Here is a 12,263-nt window from a genome sequence, read left to right as displayed (position 1 = left end):
AGAGAGAGCGAGTCAGTGAGCCTCCAACGAAACTGAGAGATGCTCGCCAGAGTGGGGTTGTGGTGTGCTGCTCAAACAATGTACTCCATTTGGAGAGGAAGAGGCCAGAGTTATAGGCTTGTCTTCTGTGTGAGGTCATTCGGTAGAAATACGAGGTCTGGGCAGACCGCTCAAGTCTAATAATATACCTTACCGTGCCGGACCAGCCGTTCAGAGTGCATAGATATTTAACACGGATGTTTCACAGTCATTGGGAATTTGTCCTTTTCTGTATGCCTCTCTCTGTTCATTAGCTAGGTAACCTTATACCGTAACCCTGTGGGCAGATAATTAGGTCCAGATATACTGAGCATTTGTACCAAGTTCACAGTTAAACTGTTTTTTTCCCCCAGAGGAAATTTACCAAAGAATGTAAAACAAAAATGCCAAATTAAAGTCATAAGAAGGAATAACACAGGGTGAAGACATCATTTCATCCGTGTGTATATCAGACAATATACCACGGGTATGATGCAAAAATACTTGTTTATTGTTCGATTTATGTTGGTAACCAGTTAATCATAATAATAAGGCACATTGGGGGGTTTTGGTATATGGCCAATATACCACGGCTAAGGGCTGTATCCAGGCACTCTGCTTCTGGCCTTATTGTTTAATTGAACCCTATTGCACCTGGTGCAAATTATTATGTAGTTAACCTGGACCTTGTCTCACAACACTTGTAAGTGTCAATCTCTACAATGGGTAAATAACACACTTGATTATAACACATTAGCGTTAAGTCTTATTATGAACTTCCTCCAGTGTTTCCTAACCTATCTGTGTGGTCTCCTAGTACTGGACTGACTACTACCTGCAGTGGAACACCACAGACTACCCTGGAGTTACCAATGTCAGGTTCCCTGACACCCAGATATGGAGGCCTGACATTCTCCTCTACAACAGGTACGTAACACTACTCATACATCATGGTACTGTATTGTGGGATTAATCCAGTGTGTCGGCTAGCGAGCCAGTAACATTTACTGTTATGATTTGGATTTAGGAGAAGGTGAACCATCATCCATTTGATGCACTTGTGTGTGGTGTTGTCTTTCTTCATTGGATGCCATTCATTCAACACAATTGCTATTCAGCGAACTGAATGTGTTGCATCTTATATCAGAGCCGTAATATGTTAAGTACATCAAAAAGAGTAAAAATAGCTTATTTGCCTGTCATGATTTATATTTATTTGTTTAAAAACATCAACGTGACGGGAGTGCCTACGCTAGCAGCCGAGGCTAGTCTGGATATGCTTCCTTATGCTGAGCAATTGTTGTGGAGAGCGTCAGGGACGGAACAGAGCTCCATTTGCATTTAGAGAAGGAGGCCTGATCAAAGATAAGCTCCAATAACTTGTCCAATGTATTGATGTCAGTAGTGTAACGAGCGGGGGCGATATCAGAGGCAGAGAACATCGAGGCCCTGAAGAATGTAGAGACGTTGTAGAGGAACTTTTTAATTAGCACACAGTGTTCTACTGAATTGTTTTTCTGTGTAGACTATCAAACTTGTATTTTGCAGATCAGATACAGGTGACACGTTTATTTGAGAGAAACATATAAGTAAATAGAAAAGATGAATGGTTGATGTCTGAGTCAGATGCTGGTAGGCTTATCTTTTTTATGAAGAGATGCTTTCATCTGTACTGCTGTGACTGTATCTTGCAGTGCTACAGCTAGCTAGAGTAACATGGATTTATGTTGGAGAGAAGCACAGACTGATACATTATCAAAGTGGGGGCACTGTGCAGCTCTTGATTTGTTTTTGTGTGTGTTTGTGTCTGTCGTTGTCATTTCTTTGTGTATGGGCTGTCTGTGAAGCAGCTGAGCCTGCTTAATCTGCACATGCTCGACTCTGCTCATTCACATTCTAATGCAACTTCTTCACTAGTGTGTGTGTGTGTGTGTGTGTGTGTGTGTGTGTGTGTGTGTGTGTGTGTGTGTGTGTGTGTGTGTGGGGTGTGTGTGTGTGTGTGTGTGTGTGTGTGTGTGTGTGTGTGTGTGTGTGTGTGTGTGTGTGTGTGTGTGTGTGTGTGTGTGTGTGTGTGTACAGTGTGTATGGGTGTGTGTACAGTGTGTATGGGTGTGTGTACAGTGTGTGTACAGTGTGTGTGTACAGTGTGTGTGTGTGTGTGTGTGTGTGTACAGTGTGTGTGTGTGTGTGTACAGTGTGTGTACAGTGTGTTAGTCTATGTCAGGGTTCCAGAACTGATCCCTTAGGGGATTTTATTTGTCCCCCAATGTTTTCTATTGTTGGACATAAAAGACTGTAAAAACACCAGCAAATCATCTCCATGTATTCCCACACATAATAGCTCTCTAGATATATGGGATCGTATACAAATGTAAGCAAGGTTTGAAATTATTATGTTTTAGTCAAATATTATATCTGTTTGGGCTTCTTGCGGTAAATTTGCCATCTACAAATGATTTGTATTTATGTTCCGGACCCCTGACCATCCTCTGACCATCCCCTGACCAAAAAATTGGCCCACGGCTGAATCTCGTTGATGATCCCTGGTCTATGCTATTTGTTTTGCACTATGCTGAGTAACTATGATTTACACAGCCCTTGCGCCGTTAGTGACACCCCAGCTCTGCTGAGCTCTTTACGGTCTTGTTTTCCCGCTAAAGCTACAAGGTTAGATTTTATGTGCAAATAAAGCGCTGGATGGATGCTAACTGCTAATCTGTGTCCAATGCTCAGCGCTGACGAGAGGTTTGACGCCACCTTCCACACCAACGTCCTAGTCAACTCCACTGGCTACTGCCAGTATCTCCCCCCAGGTAAGCCTCCTTAACGTCTCCTAGATCACAGGGGGAGGTCCATTCTCCTTATTCTCCCTGCAAAAGCCTCCACTGGTATATATCAGTGGGCCTGGAAATTGTGTCAAAATGGTATAGTGGTCAGGAAATAAGCCAGGTCAATTTGGTCAGAGAGGTCCCTCTGGGCCAATAAAAGAAGCCATGAAAAGTTATGGATCTGAATGATGATGCAATCACTCTGTGTTCGTTCCAAGCTTCTGCTATTCATTTTGTTTTTTTCTGCTCCCACAAACAAAGGCCTGTGCCTGTGATGATGAACCTCCCAAATCTAATGGATTAAGTCATGCAGAGCTGATTAACTAGATTCTACACAACGCCATGCCGAATTAGAAGACATGTGAACCACTGTGGGTGTGTGTCGAGTGGGGCTGGCTGACACATGGTCTCCGTCGGGATATGGAGTGCAGTGTAGTCAAATAGCTCCCTATAAGCAAATCAGTCTGTAAATCAGCTTTATGACCTTTAAGAATGTCATTACGACAGGCATTGATTCATCTCAGAGTTATGAACGAGGCAGTGACTGAGATGTGGAAATTGGATGCGGGGGGGGGGTAATGTCTCTATAAGCTGTCACAACCCTCTCCCATGTCTACCCTACCACCTAGTTTGACCCCATCTTCTCTGACCCAGTAATGTCACCTCCGGGATGTAGACATACAAGTCCCTGACAGTATGTCACCAACAGGGGACCAGCAGGACCTACGTGTAAGGAAGGTGATCGCAAAGTGCACCCTGTCTGAGTATCGCCCTCCAGCTGACTGCAGGAATTAGAGAAAAACAGAGTTGTAACTGACAGAAATCAATAGAGCCACAAACAGCTGCATCACGATAGACAGCGGACATGAATTACTTTGGGGGCTGGATGGACGAAAAGAGGGGGCTATGCAAAACATGACAGCCGACCTGCTATCAACGACTAACTAATTCAGTCAAATAGGCCATTCACAAATGTGCAGAGAGACCCTTATTGCAGGGAAAACGAATCCAACATAGGCAGAATGGCTGCGGCGGAAACGCTTTGCAGACGCTTAGAGATTGGGAACAAATTACATTTTTCTGCCATTTTGTTTTGTGGGGGATCCAGGGCATGTAAATCAAAGAACCCTGTCCCAATTCATCATGCTCAGGCTGGTTTTGCTCTTGCTTCTTCTCCCCCTCTCATATCAACAGTTTTGGAGTTCCCCAGGGCTCCGTTGTTGGCCCCCTTATAATGAGGGGGAATTATTATTAATATCCCTCTTTCATCCCATCCTTCCATTCTGTTGACCATTTCTTGATGTATTGCTTCGGTAACAGTTTATACAATTAAGCAAATTTGATACTTAGGAATCTTCAAGAGCACATGCTACATCGACGTGCGCTGGTTTCCCTTCGATGTCCAGCGCTGTGACCTCAAGTTTGGCTCGTGGACGTACGGGGGCTGGTCTTTAGACCTGCAGATGATTGAGGCGGATGTGACTGGATACATTGCTAATGGAGAGTGGGACCTCGTGGGTAAGTTCAGTCCCGAATGGCAGAGAGCCATAGAAAGCACAGAGTCATGCTCGAAGAAGTCTGAGGTTTGGTTCTATGATTACTATTTAAAACATCACACAGTTTCCTGTATGTAAGATCTATGCTGGACGTAGTGTGCGAACTAGGGCAGCTCTGCGGATCCACATTCATTGTAATAAAAAAAGAAAGCAGTTAGCAGCCATGACTGAACTAATATTCAAAAGAACAATGGCTTTGATGCCTCTAAAGACATCTGATTGTTGAGGAATGGAACTGGATTTACATAACAATCATTATATGCCTACATTTATTCAACAGCAATTAAAACTGTCCTGCTGTTATTTAGTGAACCCCCTGCAGGGGTGGGTTGGCAGACGCTTCCATGGAGCTCGTTGCACCTGGAGGGGGGGGGGTCGTATCTAGGCACTATTTGCCAAATCAAGCGCAACAAAGTGTGACGGGCAAGTGGCATTTCGGTTTCCCTGACTGCTGTAAGGAGCCTTACCCTGATGTTTCTTTCGCATGCAGAGCTCTATTCAGAATGGGAATGACACGAAAACACATGAGGCTTTACCACCCCTGATGGAATGGTTCTATTAGGTTATGTTTGCCCCCGCCCTCACCCTCCATAAATGGAATGTCTCCATTTTACATAGACGGAGGAGTCATGTTGGGGGCTAATGATTAACAAAGGCCTGTTCATCGCTCCCTGGGGAGCCAAAACATATCCATGTGCTTCCAAGAGACGGAAATGAAGAAATGGAGAGGGAGAGATAGAGAAACAAAGAGATGATGGAGCAAGAGAGTGAGGAATGTGTCCTTAGGAGACCAACCAATGGAGCATTGAGGCCCCACGTAATAGAAATCGCAGGAAGTAATCTGCCCATTTCACCATCAACATGCTCTATGATTCCCTCCTATATGGCCATATACACAATCCAAACCAATGTTCTAAAGATCATAAGAGTAGTGAAGCATGTACAGTGGGGAGAACAAGTATTTGATACACTGCCGATTTTGCAGGTTTTCCTACTTACAAAGCATGTAGAGGTCTGTAATTTTTATCATAGGTACACTTCAACTGTGAGAGACGGAATCTAAAACAAAAATCCAGAAAATCACATTGTATGATTTTTAAGTAATTAATTAGCATTTTATTGCATGACATAAGTATTTGATCACCTACCAACCAGTAAGAATTCCGGCTCTCACAGACCTGTTAGTTTTTCTTTAAGAAGCCCTCCTGCTCTCCACTCATTACCTGTATTAACTGCACCTGTTTGAACTCGTTACCTGTATAAAAGACACCTGTCCACACACTCAATCAAACATACTCCAACCTCTCCATGGCCAAGACCAGAGAGCTGTGTAAGGACATCAGGGATAAAATTGTAGACCTGCACAAGGCTGGGATGGGCTACAGGACAATAGGCAAGCAGCTTGGTAAGAAGGCAACAACTGTTGGCGCAATTATTAGAAAATGGAAGAAGTTCAAGATGACGGTCAATCACCCTCGGTCTGGGGCTCCATGCAAGATCTCACCTCGTGGGGCATCAATGATCATGAGGAATGTGAGGGATCAGCCCAGAACTACACGGCAGGACCTGGTCAATGACCTGAAGAGAGCTGGGACCACAGTCTCAAAGAAAACCATTAGTAACACACTACGCCATCATGGATTAAAATCCTGCAGCGCACGCAAGGTCCCCCTGCTCAAGCCAGCGCATGTCCAGGCCCGTCTGAAGTTTGCCAATGACCATCTGGATGATCCAGAGGAGGAATGGGAGAAGGTCATGTGGTCTGATGAGACAAAAATAGAGCTTTTTGGTCTAAACTCCACTCGCCGTGTTTGGAGGAAGAAGAAGGATGAGTACAACCCCAAGAACACCATCCCAACCGTGAAGCATGGAGGTGGAAACATCATTCTTTGGGGATGCTTTTCTGCAAAGGGGACAGGACGACTGCACCGTATTGAGGGGAGGATGGATGGGGCCATGTATTGCGAGATCTTGGCCAACAACCTCCTTCCCTCAGTAAGAGCATTGAAGATGGGTCGTGGCTGGGTCTTCCAGCATGACAACGACCCAAAACACACAGCCAGGGCAACTAAGTAGTGGCTCCGTAAGAAGCATCTCAAGGTCCTGGAGTGGCCTAGCCAGTCTCCAGACCTGAACCCAATAGAAAATCTTTGGAGGGAGCTGAAAGTCCGTATTGCCCAGCGACAGCCCCGAAACCTGAAGGATCTGGAGAAGGTCTGTATGGAGGAGTGGACCAAAATCCCTGCTGCAGTGTGTGCAAACCTGGTCAAGAACTACAGGAAACGTATGATCTCTGTAATTGCAAACAAAGGTTTCTGTACCAAATATTAAGTTCTGCTTTTCTGATGTATCAAATACTTATGTCATGCAATAAAATGCAAATTAATTACTTAAAAATCATACAATGTAATTTTCTGGATTTTTGTTTTAGATTCCGTCTCTCACAGTTGAAGTGTACCTATGATAAAAATTACAAACCTCTACATGCTTTGTAAGTAGGAAAACCTGCATAATCGGCAGTGTATCAAATACTTGTTCTCCCCACTGTAAGAGGACTGTTCACAATATTCACTCCCTGATGTACTTTCTTGATAACAAGAGGCTAGTCGTTGAAGCCTGTTATTGGTGTGTTCTGGCAGTGATTATGTAAGAAATAATCTACGAGGGGCTATACGTTCTCTGGAAAATAATGCATGACGTGGAAGGTGTGTTCCACGATGTGCTAGCGGAGTGGAATAAACCTTCCACGGAGTTGCATTATTTTCCAGAGAAAGCATACAGCCCTGAGTTGATTATAACCCTTTCATACCATGGCTATAATTTATAATATTTGCCGCTATAAATATATTGCCAGTAGAAGTGTGGCAACATCCACTGAAGTAGCTAGCAAATTTAATAGCTAGCTAGACAGCTAAAGTAGTTTCTTTGGAAACCGAACAGACTTGCTACCTTAGCTAACCAAATCTTCATCCTGGCTTGCTATTATAAAAATCGAATTCAACAATGCCAGTAATGTTTTCAGCTCGACTTTTGCTTTCAAAGCAGCTCAAACATAGAACGTGTAAGAATGAACTTGTGCAATTGTACCGTGCGTAATAGGGAAATAATGCACACTCTAGAATGCCCTTTAAGCCAATCAGAAACAAGTATTCAACAATGCCACGGTATAAGATAGTATAACAGTAAACATCTGTGTATACAATAAGGATGCACATGTGTGCATGTACTGTAATTCTCGGTCTGTGTGTGTGATGCAGAGGTCCCCGGACGGAGGAACGAGCGTTTCTATGACTGCTGTAAGGAGCCTTACCCTGACGTGACCTTCACGGTGGTGATGCGTAGACGCACCCTCTACTACGGCCTCAACCTGCTCATCCCCTGTGTCCTCATCTCCACCCTGGCCCTGCTCGTCTTCCTGCTGCCCGCGGACTCTGGAGAGAAGATCTCACTGGGTGAGACTGGGGAGGGTGTGTGTGCGTGAAAGGGTTGTGTGTGTGTGTGTGTGTGTGTGTGTGTGTGTGTGTGTGTGTGTGTGTGTGTGTGTGTGTGTGTGTGTGTGTGTGTGTGTGTGTGTGTGTGTGTGTGTGTGTGTGTGTGTGTGTGTGTGTGTGTGTGTGTGTGTGTGTGTGTGTGTGTGTGTGTGTGTGAGCGGTGTTTTTAAGGTACTAAATACTAAATACCATGAGGCAGAGCACAGAGGTATGCTTTTCTTCTTGTGATGAAACGGGGCATGTTAGACAGCAGTGTACCCTACTATTATGGTCCGCTCTGTTGCTTTCTATCACAAATGCGTGAGTAACATACGGAACGTTTGTGTGCCGAATGTGTGGTGTCGCTGAATATTCATGTGTGTTTGTGTCCGTGCGTATGAGGGACGTGGGTTTGTAAAGTGCACACTCTCGACTGGCATTCAATCTAGGCTAGCAGGACTGACACTCAGCCCAAAGGCCGTCTGTTGAATTCTAGGGCAACTAAACGCCATCCCTTCACTCACCGGACAAGCCACTCCGTCTACATGTCAGAAGAAAAATATTTATTTCACCCATAATTTATTATCTTTCTCTCTGCATGAATATACTGTTATTACAGAACCAAACTTTATATACATTAGAGATGTTTATGTATGTGAAGGTTTTTACATAAATGGCTCTGTATAATTCATCCTATGCCATTTTGACTGATGGGCATGTCTGCAGTTGACCTAAAACAAAAGCAAAAAGCAATTTTGAAAAGGTATGCCTAAATACATTATTCATGCCAGTTGACTTGGCTGCATCTGATTTCATTCATCCACTTTGATTCATTTAGGTGGACTGGCTTTACACAGAGCCCTACCTACAGTAATACACACACACAGGCATACACACGCTGCCAAGCTGAGTTAAAAGAGCATATGTTAACATCACACACATAGCTTGTGACATGCTTAAGCTGCATCTATAGGCTATAGGTAGTTACAGTACAGTACCTAGCCTGTAACCCCCCAAAAACTACAGTGCATAAAACACAACACATTTAGCCACTGCCTATGGGCACTGCCCAGACTAGCGCCCAATCTTCCCAGTGATGGTAGAGGGGGCCAGATATTTGCGGGGTGCATCTGTTAGAGCAGCGCTGCAGGGGCCAGTCCCCCAAGCCCTCTATGCTTCTGGCCTGCTTGCTTGCCTGTCTGCCTGTCTGCGTGCATGACTGGGCTTGAGCTTTGGCTGGAGCCTCAGACCAGATGAACTGGAAATGCCCTCTTGCCTGCCCAGAGAGACCTGGAGATGATTTTGTGTTTTGTTTTTTTGTGAGTCCGTGTGTGTGTATGAAGCAGCCTACTGCCAGAATGAGTTCAACTACGTAGGACCATAATAATATAATTAATATTCAAATTTCTATGCGTAGGATATAGGTGTTTAACATGGGTGTGTTTTTTTTCTTGTTGTATGCAACAAACCACATCTACAGTATGTTATCGTACAATTGATGACAGATACTATTTACAGGTACTTTTAGATGCTTCTAGTTTTCAGAGTAAGAAACGTGGCTGAGCAAACAATATAAATGTTAGAAATTAGAAATGTTTGCTAATTTATTGAAAATGAAATCTAATTTACTTAAGTATTCACACCCCTAAATCAATACATTGTAGAAGCACCTTTGGCAGCGATTACATTTGTGAGACTTTCTGAGGTAAGTCTCTAAGAGCGTTCCAAACCTGGATTGTACAACATTTGCCCATTATTCTTTTCAAAATTCTTCAAGCTCTGTCAAATTGGTTGTTGATCATTGTTAGATAATCATTTTCATACATTTTCAAGAAGACTTAAGTCAAAACTGTAACTAGGAAATCATACTGAAACAGGTTTTCCTCTAGGATTTTGCCTCTCCTTAGCTCTATTCTATTTATTTTTTTAATCCTGAAAACACCCCAGTCATTAACGATTACAACCATACCCATTACATGATGCAGCCACCACTATGCTTGAAAATATGGAGAGTGGTACTCCGTAATGTGTTGAATTGGATTTTCCCCAAACATAACACTTTGTATTCAGGACAAAAAATGTTTTGCAGTATTACTTTAGTGCCTTGTTGACAACAGGATACATGTTTTGGAGAAATTGTTTTATTATAAACAGGCTTCCTTCTTTTCGCTCTGTCAATTATTGTGGAGTAAGTACAATGTTGATCCATCCTCCGTTTTCTCCTATCACAGCCATTAAATTACGTAACTTAAGCACATTTTTACTCCTGAACTTACTTGCCTTAACTCAGGCTCCCGGGTGGCGCAGGGGTCTAAGGCACTACATCTCAGTGCAAGAGCCGTCATTACAGTCCCTGGTTCGGGTCCAGGCTGTATCACATCCGGCCGTGATTGGGAGTCCCACTGGGCGGCGTACACATTGCTTTCCCCTAAACAATTTATTATGCTCATAGTTAATGTAGAGCATATTGAGACAGTATAATAGAAAACTACATTTTCAAGATACTTCAATTAACTACTTTCGCCACGTCTGCCCACTCTCCTCCTCCCACCTCCTGATTCACTGGATGGCTTATGGTCTGAAATCAATATCTGCTGGCAATGAACTGACTTGAAACTCGGAGTCAAACTGCAAGTAACATTTTCCCAAGTGATACCACAAGATAGTGTGTGTGTGTGTGTGCGTCTCTGTGTGTGTGCGTGCTGTGTGTGTTTCTGTGTGTCTGCATGCATGTGTGTGTTTCCATTTGTGTCTGTATAAAATGTATCGACTGGGTGCATTGAAGAATACAGTAGTGGTTAATGAGAGGAAAGCGCTCTATCCATCTTGATCCTTGGATCGCCTGGCTTTATTGATCCTCAGAGTTCATTAGAAAACTTTGGGAGGTGTGCTGCTGGTGAGTCATAGCCCACTGTACACTGAAAACAATAAATTTCTTAAATGGTTCTTCTTCAGCTCTTAAGGTTCCTTGGAGAACTCTTGTCCAATAAAGAACCTTTGAGCTAAGGGGGGGGGGGGGGGGGGTTCTTAATGGTGCATCTACAGTCTTCAGAATTCGAAAAAGGTTCTTGAAATGTATGGAAGCCTGCAGATGTGTCCCTTTCATAGAACACAGAAAATTGGCCATTAACAACTTGAATTTCAGTGTAACATTTCTAGTGTTGATTCAGGAGTTAAATTAACACTCAGTGATGTAAAAGAACCCCAGTGTTGGTGTTAATAACCAGAGCTGAACCAAAACCATGCCCTTCATTATCTTATTTCCCAGCATGTTCTTTTGCAGGTTTGATTTTTGAATTGTTTGTTTCAATATCTATGTTTTTGCATGTGCATTGATTGATTAATTGATTTTAGACTACTGAAATATAAATAACATAAATTGTTCTAAAATATTCAAATCTGTTACTTGGACTTGTTACAAAAGTTACTGAAATGATTGTTCCAGTTTAGATGCTTTAGGTAGTCTGATATCTTAGTCTTCCCTACCCTGGCAATCATTCTGAATGCAGGTTGTGGGTGAATAAAAATGAAAATGTTGCATATCCCCACACTGGCTGGATTTCAACAGAAATTACACATCACTTTGCACGCCAACATAATGTAACTTGCAGGCCTAATGTGGCCTGTAAACCATGAGTTTCAGGCCACTGCGTTAGGGTAAAACTAGCCACTCAAAATAAGCCCTTGTGAAATGTGTATTGTATTGTCTTAAAGAATGTAATTTTAATGATAACATATTCATTTAGGATCTAATGGTGAAGGCCACAGGACTGAAAATGAATGAATGCAATAGCTATATCTCTGTCACTAGCAAACACAGTCATGGGTGGTACTGGTAACTCTAAAATTCAATTGAAAGGCACCCTGGGAAAGATGCAAAAATGTCTTAAAAACATACAGCAGGGCTACTCAATCCCGGACCTAGAGGGCTGAAACATTTCTGGTTCTTCAGAGACCCTAAAATGGTTCCATTATGACATCGCTCTCAATAACCTTATTTGGTTCCAACTTGCACCGTTTATTTTTAAGAGTGTTGGTTGAAGGGGTTTGCTTCTCTAGCTCTAGAACAGCGGTCACTAACCGGTCGATCATGAACTGGTTGATCTCCAAGGCATGCCTAGTCGATCGCCAAACATTTTTGTAATTTCTGTTTTTTATCTTTTATTCGCCACACGCTGTTGGCGGTAGTTGCACCCGATTCAGCTGCCCTACGTGCCGGGTAGGCAGCGTGTTCCAATGTTGAACCATTTCATATGTCTGAAGATGCAAACTTCTTTCCCATTGGGCCCGGGAGGAGCAAATCAAGTACACTATAGGCCTACCACTTGCCAATCGGATGGCTCTGATTACCGTGTCTGCAATAAGGCAGCAGGTGTAAAATAAATCTACAG

The 12,263-nt window shown here is 43.2% G+C and overlaps 1 protein-coding gene across 2 annotated transcripts in view; it reads left to right on the top strand.

Annotated features, from left to right (window-relative positions):
- LOC139530362 (neuronal acetylcholine receptor subunit alpha-7-like) overlaps positions 1–12,263 on the top strand; it is a 29,714-nt gene that overhangs the window by 9,677 nt on the left and 7,774 nt on the right. For both annotated transcript variants that reach the window (XM_071326688.1, XM_071326689.1), the window contains exons 4-7: positions 836–945; positions 2,752–2,831; positions 4,197–4,364; positions 7,660–7,854. In XM_071326688.1, the coding sequence (XP_071182789.1) occupies positions 836–945; positions 2,752–2,831; positions 4,197–4,364; positions 7,660–7,854 (553 nt within the window). The remainder of the gene's footprint in view (positions 1–835; positions 946–2,751; positions 2,832–4,196; positions 4,365–7,659; positions 7,855–12,263) is intronic.

The sequence above is a fragment of the Salvelinus alpinus genome, chromosome 9, assembly GCF_045679555.1.
Source record: "Salvelinus alpinus chromosome 9, SLU_Salpinus.1, whole genome shotgun sequence".
In the NCBI taxonomy this organism is placed as follows: domain Eukaryota; kingdom Metazoa; phylum Chordata; class Actinopteri; order Salmoniformes; family Salmonidae; genus Salvelinus; species Salvelinus alpinus.
The sequence above is the reverse complement of the archived record's forward strand: the minus strand, read 5'-3'. Positions and strand labels throughout refer to the sequence as shown.